At 42.5% G+C, this 13,323-nt stretch overlaps 5 protein-coding genes across 6 annotated transcripts; 1 reads left to right on the top strand and 4 right to left on the bottom strand.

Moving 5' to 3' along the window:
• Positions 1-425: 425 nt before the first annotated feature.
• Positions 426-2,990, bottom strand: bub3 (BUB3 mitotic checkpoint protein). The gene is made up of 7 exons (XM_077738295.1): positions 2,794-2,990; positions 1,982-2,176; positions 1,833-1,902; positions 1,600-1,751; positions 1,372-1,530; positions 1,112-1,286; positions 426-844 (listed from the first exon to the last, which is right to left on the bottom strand). Exons 2-7 carry the CDS (start codon positions 2,171-2,173, stop codon positions 624-626), a joined length of 969 nt encoding a protein of 322 aa, XP_077594421.1. The 5' UTR covers positions 2,174-2,176; positions 2,794-2,990; the 3' UTR covers positions 426-623.
• A 380-nt stretch (positions 2,991-3,370) lies between these two features.
• hmx3b (H6 family homeobox 3b) lies at positions 3,371-4,857 on the bottom strand. The gene is made up of 2 exons (XM_077739105.1): positions 4,484-4,857; positions 3,371-4,281 (listed from the first exon to the last, which is right to left on the bottom strand). The coding sequence occupies exons 1-2, from the start codon at positions 4,737-4,739 to the stop codon at positions 3,725-3,727; spliced, it is 813 nt and encodes a 270-aa protein (XP_077595231.1). The 5' UTR covers positions 4,740-4,857; the 3' UTR covers positions 3,371-3,724.
• An 848-nt stretch (positions 4,858-5,705) lies between these two features.
• Positions 5,706-8,661, bottom strand: acadsb (acyl-CoA dehydrogenase short/branched chain). Its single transcript, XM_077739082.1, has 11 exons — positions 8,525-8,661; positions 8,124-8,286; positions 7,952-8,052; positions 7,677-7,883; positions 7,421-7,591; positions 7,158-7,283; positions 6,995-7,087; positions 6,843-6,932; positions 6,631-6,768; positions 6,465-6,564; positions 5,706-6,385 (listed from the first exon to the last, which is right to left on the bottom strand). The coding sequence occupies exons 1-11, from the start codon at positions 8,555-8,557 to the stop codon at positions 6,309-6,311; spliced, it is 1,299 nt and encodes a 432-aa protein (XP_077595208.1). The 5' UTR covers positions 8,558-8,661; the 3' UTR covers positions 5,706-6,308.
• Positions 8,334-11,653, top strand: LOC144211675 (zinc finger protein Pegasus-like). The gene is made up of 4 exons (XM_077739083.1): positions 8,334-9,022; positions 9,120-9,258; positions 9,465-9,653; positions 9,866-11,653. The coding sequence occupies exons 2-4, from the start codon at positions 9,141-9,143 to the stop codon at positions 10,747-10,749; spliced, it is 1,191 nt and encodes a 396-aa protein (XP_077595209.1). The 5' UTR covers positions 8,334-9,022; positions 9,120-9,140; the 3' UTR covers positions 10,750-11,653.
• Positions 10,834-13,308, bottom strand: pstk (phosphoseryl-tRNA kinase). Of its 2 annotated transcripts, none has more exons than XM_077739085.1 (6): positions 13,001-13,308; positions 12,478-12,682; positions 12,196-12,397; positions 12,058-12,133; positions 11,881-11,974; positions 10,834-11,793 (listed from the first exon to the last, which is right to left on the bottom strand). In XM_077739085.1, the coding sequence occupies exons 1-6, from the start codon at positions 13,226-13,228 to the stop codon at positions 11,573-11,575; spliced, it is 1,026 nt and encodes a 341-aa protein (XP_077595211.1). In that variant the 5' UTR covers positions 13,229-13,308; the 3' UTR covers positions 10,834-11,572. The 2 variants fall into 2 exon arrangements, with proteins under 2 accessions (XP_077595211.1, XP_077595212.1); XM_077739086.1 differs by having other exon boundaries at positions 10,834-11,790.
• Between the last annotated feature and the right edge of the window lie 15 nt (positions 13,309-13,323).

Genomic DNA, 13,323 nt, shown 5'->3' with positions numbered 1-13,323 from the left:
GGAATGACTGAAGCCAAAGCCAGCTGATCATTTCCAGGATGCTGCGGAAGCCCATTGAGTCATTACCCCTTAAATAGGATCATTGACTGTATATCTCCATCTAGACTGCTTCATTGGCCGGAGGGCCTCCCAAATTTTATTAAGCGCGATTGAAAATCCAAACTGAAGGAGGAATAAATTGCCTGCTCTTGCCCGTTGTGTTCTTATCTTAAAGATCTAGAACGGAAAATTGTCATTTTTTGCGCCAGTTGTTATGCCTTCAACCGCCCAGCCGACCAGACGTGGACCGTTGCTATTACTTCCCTGTCAAAGCGAGATCTGGTTTAGTCGGCTGATATCTTATCGGCGTCGGGCCACCGTCCGAGTGACGCGGTGGATTTAACCCGGATGGCACAGAGAAGAAAGAAAAAAACCCAAGGAAAACATTCAAAAAAAAACAAAAATTTAATCAACAAATGAACAAGAGTGTAAAAAGGCAGAAGAGTAACACAAAGAAAGACAATAAAGTTCAATTGAATGCAGGTAGATTAAACAGAAATGACCAAAACTATTTCTCTGTCTTGCGTTATACCGGGGTGGTGGAAAAGTAGCGAGGAAAATGAGGCACCGGGCAGTAGGGAGACTCACTTGGGTTTGGTTTCGGCATCGGTGACCTGGCGAATAAATACGGAGTCTTCTGGGTGGTTGATGTCGCCCATCTCGTGCATGTAGGATGCAGCGATGGCGATCAAGCTACCGTCGCTGTTGAAGGCCAGCGAGGCAATGCTAGTCTGGTAGCGGTGAAACTGGCACAGTCGTTTTTTGTTGAATGGGTCCCAGATGTTGACAAAGCCATCTGAACCACCTAGAAAGAAAAGTACGAGGAGGATTTACAACTGGGATGTCCAACTTACATGATGAGGGACATCAATTTGGAAGCCTCTTACCTAGCAGATAAGATAAATATTTGTGAGGCCCTTGTTTTACATATCTCTTAAATCACAAGATAGCATAGATTAGGCTTATGGCACTTTTCAGGTGAGATATGGTGACCCATGGATTTTGTCAGTTTCATGTATTTACCCAATTACTCATTTCTGGCGGTAATTTTCTAGAAAATTAAAAAGTGCACCTGTTGCAAATGTGTTATGAACACTATGGAAGGAAATAGCATTGACTGGGTAGACTTGTTCAGCGACATCCTTCAGTCGGTGGCATTTGAAGGCATATTTTTTCTTCTGGACCTCCAGGCTGGGGTCAAGGTACTCCACAGCCACACGGCCTTCAATTGAGCTCAAGACGTAGCCCTGCGGAAAGGGAGAAAATTTATCAGCATTGACGAGAGTTCAGACAAAGGCTAAAATGATGCGTTTTTGAATTTTCCGGGCGTACCTGCTTATTTGGGAAGGCTCGGATACAACGGGTCTGAAACTTGAGACTGGACTCTCTCCTCTGCTGTACATAGCCCATGTTCCTCAAGTCCCACACCAAAACGCGCCTCCCCGCTGTGCCGACGATCAGGCGATCGCCCGCCACAGACATCGTGTAGACCTTTCAATGACAATTCCAAATTCAGAAAACTCAAGACATTTCAACCAATGCACCACAAACAATTCCTACCTTGTCAGGTTGCGTGAATGTTCCGGCATTACATGGCGCCCTTGGATCCCAAAGTCGGACTGACCTGTCCCAGCTCCCTGTTACCATGACGTTAACCTCCGGGCAGTGTTCCACGCAACGAATAGGGGCGTCATGCTGACCCACCATGGTATCTGTAAGCAAATTTAGAAGGGAATATTTACAGCAAGTCGCTCCCAGTTAATTTAATTGGAAAAATCCCCAATTTTTCTAACCTTGGTCTGTGTTCAAGTCATGCATTTTTAAATAATTATCCAGATCACCACTCCAGGCATGTGTTGGGTCCTGGGGAGGGACAAAAAGCGAAATTACCCTCTTGGCACAAAAATATGAATATTTGAGTGACCTGGAGCTGGCGGCATACATAAAAAGCACAGTCAAGAACAGGAGCTGTGTGTCGGTACTTCACACGCATGGTGTTGGCCGCCACATCGTAGAAGCGGACCGTGCTGTCCCAGGAGGACACCAGCAAAGAGTTTGCTGCGGTAGGGCTAAACTTGACCGCGGTGATGCCATCGTCCGGGCAGTGGTTCAGTTTGTACTCACTCGAAACCATGCTCTGTAGAACAGAAACAAGCTCAATGACACTTGAAAACACGAGGGAAGTGAAAATTCATTGCACTTCTAAAATATTTTTCCGAGACGTTTTGAAATTCGGCAGAAAGTTTTAAAATGTGTGCTTTGGTTACATATGAAGTAAATGGGAGTTTTCCTGATGCCGGCGTCGTCTTTTTTTTTTCTAATTGAGTTCGATTATTTATTAGCCTTATACATGTATAATGACATTTAAAGCGTTCACCACGTAGTACACAAATAACAATACACAAATAACAACAAACAAATAAGTAAGTAACCGACAAATAAGAAAGAAATAGTGAAAGTGTAGCTTTTATTTTTTCCCTTTATTTGCCTTAGTAAAACGGGAAAAAACGTACAGCAATTTAACGAATAGACACGAAAGCACCGAAACTACACAAACTGACTTGCAAGTTAGTACCCTTAACTCAACACAATTCCGTGACTTGCAAAGCATTTTTAGACCGAACGAAAATAACTTTCGCGGCGTTTCTTTAATTACAAAACATTTACACGCTTCGGTAGCGCACGTTAGGAAATTAGCCATAGCACAGAGCTATTCGGTAAGCCGCCATGCTAACAGCCACAACTTACACTTACCCCTTATATTGACGGTTCAGCGTCCAATGGGAAAAGACACATTTATTTTCGAAGGTTTCTATGTTTTGTTTGCTAAATTATTCTGGCAAACAAATATAAATTTATTCGACAAATACAAGGCGCTAACTGCTCCCGAAACGTAACGCAGGCTCGCACTGTTCCAAGGCTGTGGTTGATTGGCTAAAAAACGGATTTCAGAAGCCCGCCAAGACGTTGATTGGTCAGTTTGATTGCACACAATGTACGTAATATCCGAGGCCCACTTTGGCCGCCTATTTTGCCATTCTTTCAAAATAAGAAAAATACGAAATTTAGCATCACAGATATCCGTGAGATAGATTTGTCCCAAATTTTGTAGATATTTGAATGAGTTACAAACGTAATTGAATGAGTATAGGACCGTTACATTTTGAAATTTGTCATTTAATCACTCATGAATATTTCAAGTGAAACTTTATTTTAAAAGCGTCAGGAATTGGACTACTACATCAAAACCTCACTTTTTTTCAACAATATCTTTAATAATAAATGAAGTGAATCATATTTGGCTCAAGTAGCTTTACTTTTTACTATTCCAACACGGATATAGTTATCAGTTGTCTTCTCTTTTTCAGGGTACTATATCATAAGCCAACAACAATATTGCACATTGGAAATATCAAAAATTTTAATCCAACAATTTCACACAGCCACAAGCACAGTTGAGATTCTTAAAATTACAATATGTACAACCTTACACATGAAAATATAGCCAAAGGCCTTGGAGCAAACATAACAATAATAAAGATTGTCCCGTGTAGTAAATGCATTGAAATAAAAGAATGGCACACCATCAAATGTGCTATGAAAATGTACAGTACATACCATGAACAAAAACAAAAAAAACTTAATTACCATTAAGTTGGTTGCACCAATTCAAAGTGTGCAGATGTTAAATAGGCCTCAATAAGGGTAGCGGATGGGGGTAGTACACATGATGTGAAAAGGCCAGGATGGCCGCCTGACTGCTTGGGGAAGCCCCCGCCACTCTCCCACTGGTCTCCGGCGCCCCGTCGTTGTCGCGGTAGAGGACGGGCACCCTGACGATCCTCTGCGCCGCGGCATGGCTCAGGTTGGCCGCCTCCAGTTCGGCGGCCAACTGCCTCTTCCACTTATTCCTCCGGTTCTGGAACCAGATCTTCACCTGGGTTTCGGTCAGGTGCAGCGAGGCGGCCAATCCGGCGCGCTCCGAGCTGCTCAGGTAGCGCTTGATGTCGAAAGTAGATTCAAGTTGGAACACCTGGCTCCTGGAGAACACCGTGCGGGTCTTCTTCTTCCTGCAGGTCTTGCCGTCGGGCTCGTCGGGTTTCTTAATCCAGTCCGATTCCTTTTTGGGGTCGTCGGGGTCACTGTCGTCGTCTTCGCCACTTTCGTCTTTGGTGTCCGGCTCGCTTTTGGGGGGGTCGGGAGAGGGTCGCTCGTGTAGAAATGGTGGATCTTTTTCGGAACCTGATGAAGTCAGACAGAAAAAAAGTTTGGGGGGGATTTGCATAATCTTATTTAAATATTAACAATTAAAAGTACTTCCAAGTCCTCATAGCATTATACATACAGAGTTTCTTTAAAAAGAAAAAAAATGAGTTCAAAACAAAAAATATTCCATAATCAAAAAACACTACAATTGATTTTTATTCCTAATTTTTTTGTGTACCTGCCGTCTTGAGATGAGCACCTAGCGTGTAAGGATACCACCACGGAGACGCCGAGGACACCCCGAGACGTTGTGAGGGCAGGTCGAGTCGGGGTAGCGACAAATCAGCTATTCGGGAGAAAAAGCTGCCATCTAAGAAGCTCCTGGGCCTGCTGGACTTGTCATTGTTGTCGATGCTGAGCAAGTTCTTGATAGAAAACTTGATGGAGTCTTTGGCGGGCTGGCATGTATCTTGTTGTGCTCCAGGAACCGCCATCACCCTCCTAGGCACTCCGCTACAGAATCACCATCCAAAAATGCTACAAATCAAAGTCGGGAAAAAGTATCCAAGAGGTAAGCTCTCAATGGTGCTCAGGAGATGAATAAACGCGCTGGCAGGGTTCTCGGCGGAGATGTAATGATGACATAAAGATGACAGCCCAGTTAAAAGACACAGCGGCCTCGTGATTGGTCAGAGCGATGAGCAAATGGGCTGGGAGTTTCAACTAGGACCGGGAGAGACTCTAAAAGTCAGACAAAAAGGTTTTCTTTCGCTCAACAATGAGCACTCAACCGATAAAAGCGGGAGTGGAGGTGGACAACGTCAGGCCTGGGGGGGTCATGGAGGTGCTTTTCAGGGAATTTCAGCCAATGGGGAACTGGCTTTGCAGTTATAACAAAAATAAATAAGAGCTATTAGGACAACAAAGACGGCCATTAATGAGAAAATTGCATTGAGATGTTCCTGTAATTGCTACAGATTTGTGGGGGAAATCGCTTATTAGACTCCAATTAAGATTATCAATATATTTTTTTGTCAATTATAATATGATTACCAGATTGCAAATAGTGAACATGCACTAGTATTTGTTTATTCTATAATTAATGTATTTTGGTGATGATATTTTAAAGTTTACATTTTTTAAATCATTTTTATTATTGTTTTTGATCATAGTTTATATCAATGCCTAGGATATTCAATCTATATGTACAATAGGATATATAAGATTTAACATTATTTAGCCACATCACTTTGTTTCATTTCAGTTAATATTTCCCAAAACTTATATTAACATTATACATCAGAAAAATTGTAAAATGAGCCTGTAACATTAAATATTACTCGTCATGTGTAATAATAATAAAGTGGTCGGCCCTTGCAGCCATTGTAAAATGTTTCCAGTGTAACCGCGTGGAAATTGAATACATTTCCCATCTGAAAATAAAAAGAGGAGTGAGTCAATTATTCATAACAAGCTCTTTTTTTTAATGTGGAGCAGCAGAAATGATGAATAGGGCAGGCAGCTCATTATGGTGACACGCTCGAGTCATTGAATGGAATTGACTGCAACGTATATATATTATATACATATAAGAACTTGCAGATGGCTGCCCTCTTGTGGCGACAATTGGAATTAAGCGGCGAATTTAGCCTTTGAATATACATACATAGTACAGTGGTATAATGTACAACGAGACACAAATAATTGGAACGATTTCAGTCAAAATGAATAGTTTCCCCAACACAATATTTTTTTTGGATGTGTGTGTGGTTCATTGTTTTGTTCTTAGAATTGAATATAATGGTTGTGTGAAGATATTAAAAACAAATCCTCTTGTGTAGAATTCCTACAAATTGTTTAATCCATCATTAGGCACAGCAAAGGCACAGAAAAATCACTTTTCTACCATTTCATTGGAAACTCTATACAAAATGAACAGAAAGAATGTCAAAATGTAACATATCCATGTGTTGTTAGGATGGAGAGACGGTGACATCATCCAAAGGAGTGTAACATGTCAGTCATAGAAGTGCAATCTATCAGGCTCCAATTTTGGATACATTTCAGGCTTCATACTCTTTATCAATGAATTTGGCCATTGTGGATAGCTGGATGTTTGTGGTCCCCTCATAGATGGTACCTGGAAATGAAGATAGGCGCTTATGTGTTTAATTGTCTTAATATTTTGTATTACCAAAAATTATAATTTGCATACATACCAATTTTACAGTCTCTGTAGTATTTCTCAATAGGGTAGTCTTTGGTGAAGCCCACCCCGCCCATCCATTCGATGCATTTGGATGTGGTCAATGTTGCTACCTAGATTATTTAATTACATTTAATTTCAGTTGTGATTTCATAGAAAAAAACAAATTGATTTCTTACCTCAGCGGAAAAATATTTGGCCATGCAGGCTTCTTTGATAAAAGGTCTCCCGGCTTCTTTCAGACGAGCTGCGTTGTACGTTAGCAAGCGTGCAGCTTCGATTTGTGTGGCTACGTGAGCTATTTGATGCTGCATGCCCTGCAATACAAAATAATAAGTGTACAGGGATGTGGCATTATCACATAATACTGTTTTGTTCTGTTTAAATGTACCTGAAAGTCAAAGATCCTTTTTCCAAACTGTACTCTTTGTCTTGTGTAAGGAACAGTGTGGTCAAAGCAGCCTTGGGCAAGACCCAACATCTATAAAAATGTAAAAAATTGCTTTTGAATGTTATATTTGATGGTTTACATTTTTTTTTTACCTGAGCCGCGATTCCAATCCTGCCCTCGTTGAGCATTCCGATGGCGTATTTGTACCCATGACCGACTTGGCCCAGGATGTCCTTCTCAGGAACCTGTACCAGAAAAAGCACAATTAAAAAAAACATGCCCGCTTTTCCTATTAGCGCCTGTTTGAGTCCGGACCTTGACGTTGTCAAAGTTGAGCGGGCAGGTGGAGGATGCCCGCAAGCCCAGTTTATTTTCCTTCTTGCCAATTTCCAAGCCTTCCGTTTCCCTGTCCACAATGAAGCAGGTGATGCCCCTATAACCCTGTAAACCAGAATAGTTTCAGCTTTTCTGTCCACTGATTGGCCTAAATGTTATGTCCATTAAATCAAACCATGAAAATATCATAGACTATAGCATGCACAAGAATCTTAGATTCAACCTGGATACTGTATACTCACTGCCGAGGGGTCCACATTGGCCATCACTAGGAACACGCCGGCATTTTCTGCATTGCTGATCCACATCTTGGACCCGTTGATGATGTAATAGTCCTTGTGTTTTTCAGCACGCGTCTTCAGAGCGAAAGCATCGCTACCCGATTCAGCCTCCGAAAGGCAAAAACTGCCAATCTGTGTGTGAGAAAGACACATCCATGTAAACAGAAAATGGCATTATTGTACTGTTTTCACTGCAATAAATATGAATATATTCCACCATGTCTGTGGAAAGCCTGGTGAGGTACTTCTCCTTCTGAGCTGCAGTGCCCAGTTGCATAAAGAGCGTGTTGATGAGTGTGTTCTGAATATCGCACAGCACTGCCACGGAGGCGTCCACCTTGGCCAGCTCCTCAATGACCAGGACGGAGGAGAAGAATGTCGAGCCCGTGCCATTGTACTCCGGGTCAATCTCGATGCCCATGAGCTGCCACATTGGGGAAAGAATAAGACCTGTGGACATACCATGTGATTTCTCAGAGGAAAGGTTCTTACACCCTGTTCAAAGAGAGACTTGATCACTGCTTCATCCATAAATGATTGCTCATCCATCTTCGCCACAAGAGGGGCAATACGTTCTTGTGCATACTTTTTCACTGTGGAACAAATAAAGAAAATATAAACACTTTTTGAATTCTCTTGTTGATATTAAGGGAGATTTACTTACCAGCATCCCTCATCATACTCTCCTCCTCGGAATATGACTGTAAGGGAGGGAAGTGGGCCAATCCGGTCGTTTGTACTGATTCCACCTCCAGGGCAGATTTGGTGGACCTGCTCCTCCATCCAGGCTGGCATCCAACCCACGATCGACTAAGCTGTTTGCAAGATTAATAACACGGGAGCATAAAGAATTGTTTGGAATTAATCGCTTGATAAGGAAACATAAAGAAGGGGATGTGGGTTTGGAGTGTCCGATTGCTCTCGAACGCAACCTCTCAATGCCATGTTATTGACGTTACGCAGCTTCTCGTTTGGAAGCGCAATGAAGTCGAGAGCGATTAAAAAAGGGACAAACTTGAAGAAACTTGACATGCAAAGACGGGATGTCACTGTTTGATGTCTTACCTTCGACAGATTTCTCACCAACACGGCAGCCATGATTTGTTACGCAATGTTTACATGCCTACGTCACTCTCGGTAGCTGATGCTGCATTTACAACAAAAGGGATCTCCATGTAGGTTCCTTGAAATGATGACAGTTTAAAAATTAATTGTTCATACGGTTTTGTGACAGTTTTTATTCTCTAAAACATACGTATTGGTGTTTGCAGGCAAGTGGAATGGGATTTGGTAGAATTTTCGAGGGAAATTGAAAGGTAAATAACAAATGTCGGATTTTTATGAATGCAACACTTTCTAGAGTGGCTACAAAGGCGTGTTAGAAACGGACGGACAGCAGCTAATGTTCACCTGCCAACTCAAAGAATACATTATAGGTTTATAACCATGTTTTTAGATAATATTGTCAAGTTAACGTGACATTTAAAGGGATGCTATTTTCTACGCCCACTGTTTGGATAGAACTACCACCAAGGCTTGAATTGGAGTGCTAACATTAGCCAGGTTTGCGCATCCACACCAATAGAAAGTGCTGTTTTAGCGGCACAAGCTGTATTTAACTGAACATCTGATCCTTTTGCGGGATGTTCTTTTTATTAAGTCCTTAACCTAAACGACCGCCATGGAAGAGATTAAGACAGAACCTTTGGATTTTGTGAGGGAATTTCAAGAATACCTGACACAGCAAACGCAGCACGTCAATATGATTTCAGGTTCTATTTGTGAAGAAAAAGACCCAGGTAAGAATATTAAATGCTACTTGAGTATTGTAATTGATATTATTTAATTTCCATGTTTTAAATGAGCACATTATTTAAAACTATATTTCCCTAGTGATTACAAATCTGAGTAGTACATGTACAGTTGTCTTAATTAAAAGTGTATCAGTGTGTATGACTCAAATGTCATTAAATATGTAGTAATACAATGTGTTTTTTATCACCAGTGGCCCTGAGGAGCGAGCACAATGGTCTGGAACCCCCATCCGTGGAGGTAAGCCTCCCTCTGGAAGAAGTGTCGGACGTGCAAATGGATGGACTGGAAAGGACGTGCGATGGCAAATACAAGTGCAGCTTCTGCAACTATGTCAACAAGGGCATGGCCCGCTTGATCGAGCACATCCGTATCCATACAGGTCAGACCCAAGTAATCATACAGTATTGTCTGCTATTAAAAGAACAATAAGATTGAAAATGACTGACACAATGTGCAGGGATAGCCCAAATGAAGTAACAGTATAGTCGGATTTTTTTGAATGATTTTGAACGCAACGGTGACACGAGCGAGACCTTGGGAAAAGATAAACAAACTTCATCCATTTGACATATAAACCTTTCTGTCCAACAGGAGAAAAACCACACCGCTGCCAGCTATGCCCATTCGCCTCAGCCTACGAGCGCCACCTAGAGGCCCACATGCGCTCACACACGGGCGAGAAGCCATACAAGTGTGACCTGTGCGCCTTCCGCTGTAGCGACCGCAGCAACCTGTCACACCACCGTCGCCGACGCCACAAGCAGCCGCCCGCCCGGGTGGCGCGCCCACCCTTCGTCGTCAAACGCAGCCTGGCCACACTACAGAAGCGGAGTGGATCACTGGGCTACGGAAGACGCCCGGCCCTCACCCCGCCTCCCCCTGCCCTCACCCCACCACCCCCAACCAAGTCAGACTACCTCAACGACGTAGCCCACCACCATTTGACCGCGAGTGACGGTAGGAACCCTCCCAGGTTGCCGGAAATTGACTTCAACAGAGTTTTCGAGAACCCCCTGGAACAGCTGGCTTCGCTACACCCGGTCGACCTCCGGTCCGAATCCTCGCACGTGCTCCCCAACGGCGACGAGAAGCCTATAGTGATACAAGAAGTGACGGGCGCGTTATCTGAAACGTGCTCCAACGGCGTGCAGACTCTAACGCCAAAAAGCGAATACCCCACCTCAGACCACGCAGGTAATGTGCCGCGGGCCGGTCTGGACATCCACGACGAGGCTTTGTGCGCCGGAGGGAGTCGGCCCGGCACGCCCCGAGCGGCCGCCGCGACCGCTCCTGAATGTGATGGGCCTCAGCGATGTCCACACTGCGACATCAACTTTCCCGACAATGTGCTGTACACCATCCACATGGGGTGCCATGTTTATGAGCACCCCTTTCGCTGCAACGTCTGCGGACACACGTGCACTGACAAGTATGACTTTGCCTGCCATTTTGCTCAAGGGCAGCACAGAAAGTGACCGGAATCTATCACCATCCTCACTTCAGAGGTGCCTTGCGATACATATTTCATGTGTTCAACATCCACACTCATAGGTTAAATCTTTTTCCATTCAATGCCAGTAAGTGTTTTAATGGGGAAAATAGTACCACCTTACAATAGCATAAATGATACATCATTGCAATGGTATGAAGTCAATCATCTTTAAAGTTTGTGTGCACTACATAAGGTTGTTACGTAAGGTACACACTTGGGAGTATTGTTATATAGTCTGTCTACATTTGTTGTTCCACTGTATTACTTGAAGGGTTTTATTTACCTGAAAGCCCAATACTATTTTTTTGGTGAGTATAGTATCTAGTAGTACAGCTGTTGGGTAACACTCGATTAAACACATTTATGTTGATTCCCCTTAAATGACACTATGGATAATTTTCATGACTTTTTTGGAGGTACTATAGTTAGCCTAGTTGTCAAAATTTGGCATAAGCTCCAGGTAGATGGCAGTCATGTTAGCAGAAATTAGTTTTCCATTGGCAGCTAAACACAACATACTTTGTTTTTGTATTTTGGCTGATTTGTTTCACACTTTAATTGTGCCTGTATTTTATTTTAAGTTTACAGTTTCTATATACTGTAACTTAAATGAGCTGTGATTTTTTAAAAATGTTTTGTAAATTAAGGAGTATAAAAGTGAAATTCAAACCAATGATTAAAATGAAGAGTGAAAACTATGGTGTTCTGTTAAAAGAATATTCAGCAAAATCTGGATCTTTATATAAAGTTATATACATATAAACAATCTTTCATACCACAAATGCATTGTTCAATAATTCTATTGATTAAATGGAGAAATGGTTCTGGAAGATTTTCAAGAGGATTTCTTGTCTTTCAGTGTCAAAACGTAATAACGCCGTCTTCACCACGTGATCCACATTCACGGCCTCTAAATTCAAGTTTGGGTCTTCCAGAACACGTACTCGCAAATTTTGGAGAAATTGAGCTTTTGATTCATTCAGGTGAGCGGCCAATGACCTCATGTTTGGAGAGGATGCACCAGCTTCTGGAAAATAGATAATTGTTTTTATGATTGGCTTAACTAGGATTAAGAATCAATATGAATTATGATGTCATAAAGTAAATAGCTAACCTTTGGCCTTTTTCATGGTCTCAGAGATGAGACGGCGACAGGCCTGGTCAGCTTGGTGCACAATGTTGGCGGCACATTTTTGGCGGTCTGCCTCCTACAGGATTAAAAAAAAAAAAAACAACATAAAAACCTGTAACTTTTGCTTATTATCCTACCCATAATCAGTTTTTCACAAACCTTGACTTCTTCATCCTCCTCAACTGGACTCAACGGCTCACTCATTGCAGATGACGTCAACTCCATAATTTTCTGACTGAAAAGAATTATAAAGACTTAAAAGAAAGTGAGAAAAAAAAACAAATATTGGCACCTTACATTTGACATTTGGAAACATTCTGTGAGCTGTCCACAGTGACGCTTTTGGCTTCCCACTGGTTTTTCTTGGAATTTGGAGCCTCCAGGCGCTTCGCCATCTCCAGGATCACCCCGCCTGGGACGGGACGAGGCCGGTTCTCATTCCGGAGGATGCATATCTCGATGGGGCACTGCACATACACCTGGCAAAACCCCAAAGAATCTGCAAGAATAGCATATGTTAAAAAAGCAATGCAACAAAGTTTAGTTCAATTCAGTCCATGCCACTGCATAGATTCATACATTTTCTAGCCAGCTGGAAGACCTCATATCTCATGCTTGGATAGTAGAAGTTATCATCCAACACCAACAAAAGTGGAGCGTTTTCAGCCTGGACGTCTTCGAGTGGCGGCGTCAAAAAAGCAGTGCTGTCGTTGGCTAATTTCTTTTCCAGGAATTCCTCAATCCACCTCAATACTGCATTTCGGTGGAATTTCCAAGCTGTGCGCTGAAAAGGGCAAAATAAAATGTTTAAAAAGCAGTCTTTTCAAATTGGTTCATGCTTAGAATTTGTTTAGCGAGGTTAAAGACAATTTTCAATGGCGTTTTAATATGTGTCAAAGTACATTAAGTAGTACTATGTTAGTGTGGGTGGAGTAAAACCATGTAGTATACATAAAAAAAGTCAATACAATACAGTCGAAAGGTACTACTAATAAACTATGAACTCTGTACTACATATGATAAATTACGTAAGCTATCCTAAAGACTAAATGTTATAAAATCATAGGTTGCATTATAGGAATTATAATTTAAGAAAATATACCGCTTCTTGTGACGTTGGGTCTTCGTCTAGGAGTCCCTCCCTTGCGTGAAAAGCCTGATCTGGGATCAGCTCATCGTATACTAACACAGCAGCTTTCCAACCTTGTCTCCCAGCGGCGAGACAGATTTTACGGGACAGTGAAGACTTACCCGCGGCTGGGAGACCGCAGAGGACACACAGACAGGCCAGAGGACGGTCGTCCTGCTCGGGCTTGGCCGCTGTTGCCATACTGGCACAGCAAAACAAACCTTTAAGTTGCAATGGCGGCCATATTTATTTTGTTGCTTACTTCCCTCTTCATGGAGGGACCGCCCACATCCGGT

The sequence above is a fragment of the Stigmatopora nigra genome, chromosome 18 (genome assembly GCF_051989575.1).
Source record: "Stigmatopora nigra isolate UIUO_SnigA chromosome 18, RoL_Snig_1.1, whole genome shotgun sequence".
Taxonomy (NCBI): Eukaryota; Metazoa; Chordata; class Actinopteri; order Syngnathiformes; family Syngnathidae; genus Stigmatopora; species Stigmatopora nigra.
The sequence above is the reverse complement of the archived record's forward strand: the minus strand, read 5'-3'. Positions and strand labels throughout refer to the sequence as shown.

Bases quoted from the DNA above. Each gene is read 5' to 3' on its own strand.
- bub3 (XM_077738295.1), bottom strand. From the start codon at position 2,173: ATGGTTTCGAGTGAGTACAAACTGAACCACTGCCCGGACGATGGCATC. The intron at 1,531-1,599 runs GTAGGAATTGTT...TGTCATTGAAAG, and splicing joins CATTCACGCAACCTGACAAG to GTCTACACGATGTCTGTGGC. The intron at 1,287-1,371 runs GTACGCCCGGAA...CCCTTTCCGCAG, and splicing joins GAGCCTTCCCAAATAAGCAG to GGCTACGTCTTGAGCTCAAT.
- hmx3b (XM_077739105.1), bottom strand. From the start codon at position 4,739: ATGGCGGTTCCTGGAGCACAACAAGATACATGCCAGCCCGCCAAAGAC. The intron at 4,282-4,483 runs GTACACAAAAAA...TGACTTCATCAG, and splicing joins TGCTCATCTCAAGACGGCAG to GTTCCGAAAAAGATCCACCA.
- acadsb (XM_077739082.1), bottom strand. From the start codon at position 8,557: ATGGCTGCCGTGTTGGTGAGAAATCTGTCGAAG. The intron at 8,287-8,524 runs GTAAGACATCAA...CCGTGTTATTAA, and splicing joins TGGTGAGAAATCTGTCGAAG to TCTTGCAAACAGCTTAGTCG. The intron at 7,284-7,420 runs GTGAGTATACAG...TCTGGTTTACAG, and splicing joins CCAATGTGGACCCCTCGGCA to GGTTATAGGGGCATCACCTG.
- LOC144211675 (XM_077739083.1), top strand. From the start codon at position 9,141: ATGGAAGAGATTAAGACAGAACCTTTGGATTTTGTGAGGGAATTTCAA. The intron at 9,259-9,464 runs GTAAGAATATTA...TTTTATCACCAG, and splicing joins TTGTGAAGAAAAAGACCCAG to TGGCCCTGAGGAGCGAGCAC. The intron at 9,654-9,865 runs GTCAGACCCAAG...TCTGTCCAACAG, and splicing joins GCACATCCGTATCCATACAG to GAGAAAAACCACACCGCTGC.
- pstk (XM_077739085.1), bottom strand. From the start codon at position 13,228: ATGGCAACAGCGGCCAAGCCCGAGCAGGACGACCGTCCTCTGGCCTGT. The intron at 12,398-12,477 runs GTATGAATCTAT...CTATTCTTGCAG, and splicing joins CTTCCAGCTGGCTAGAAAAT to ATTCTTTGGGGTTTTGCCAG. The intron at 11,975-12,057 runs GTTTGTGAAAAA...TTAATCCTGTAG, and splicing joins AGGAGGATGAAGAAGTCAAG to GAGGCAGACCGCCAAAAATG.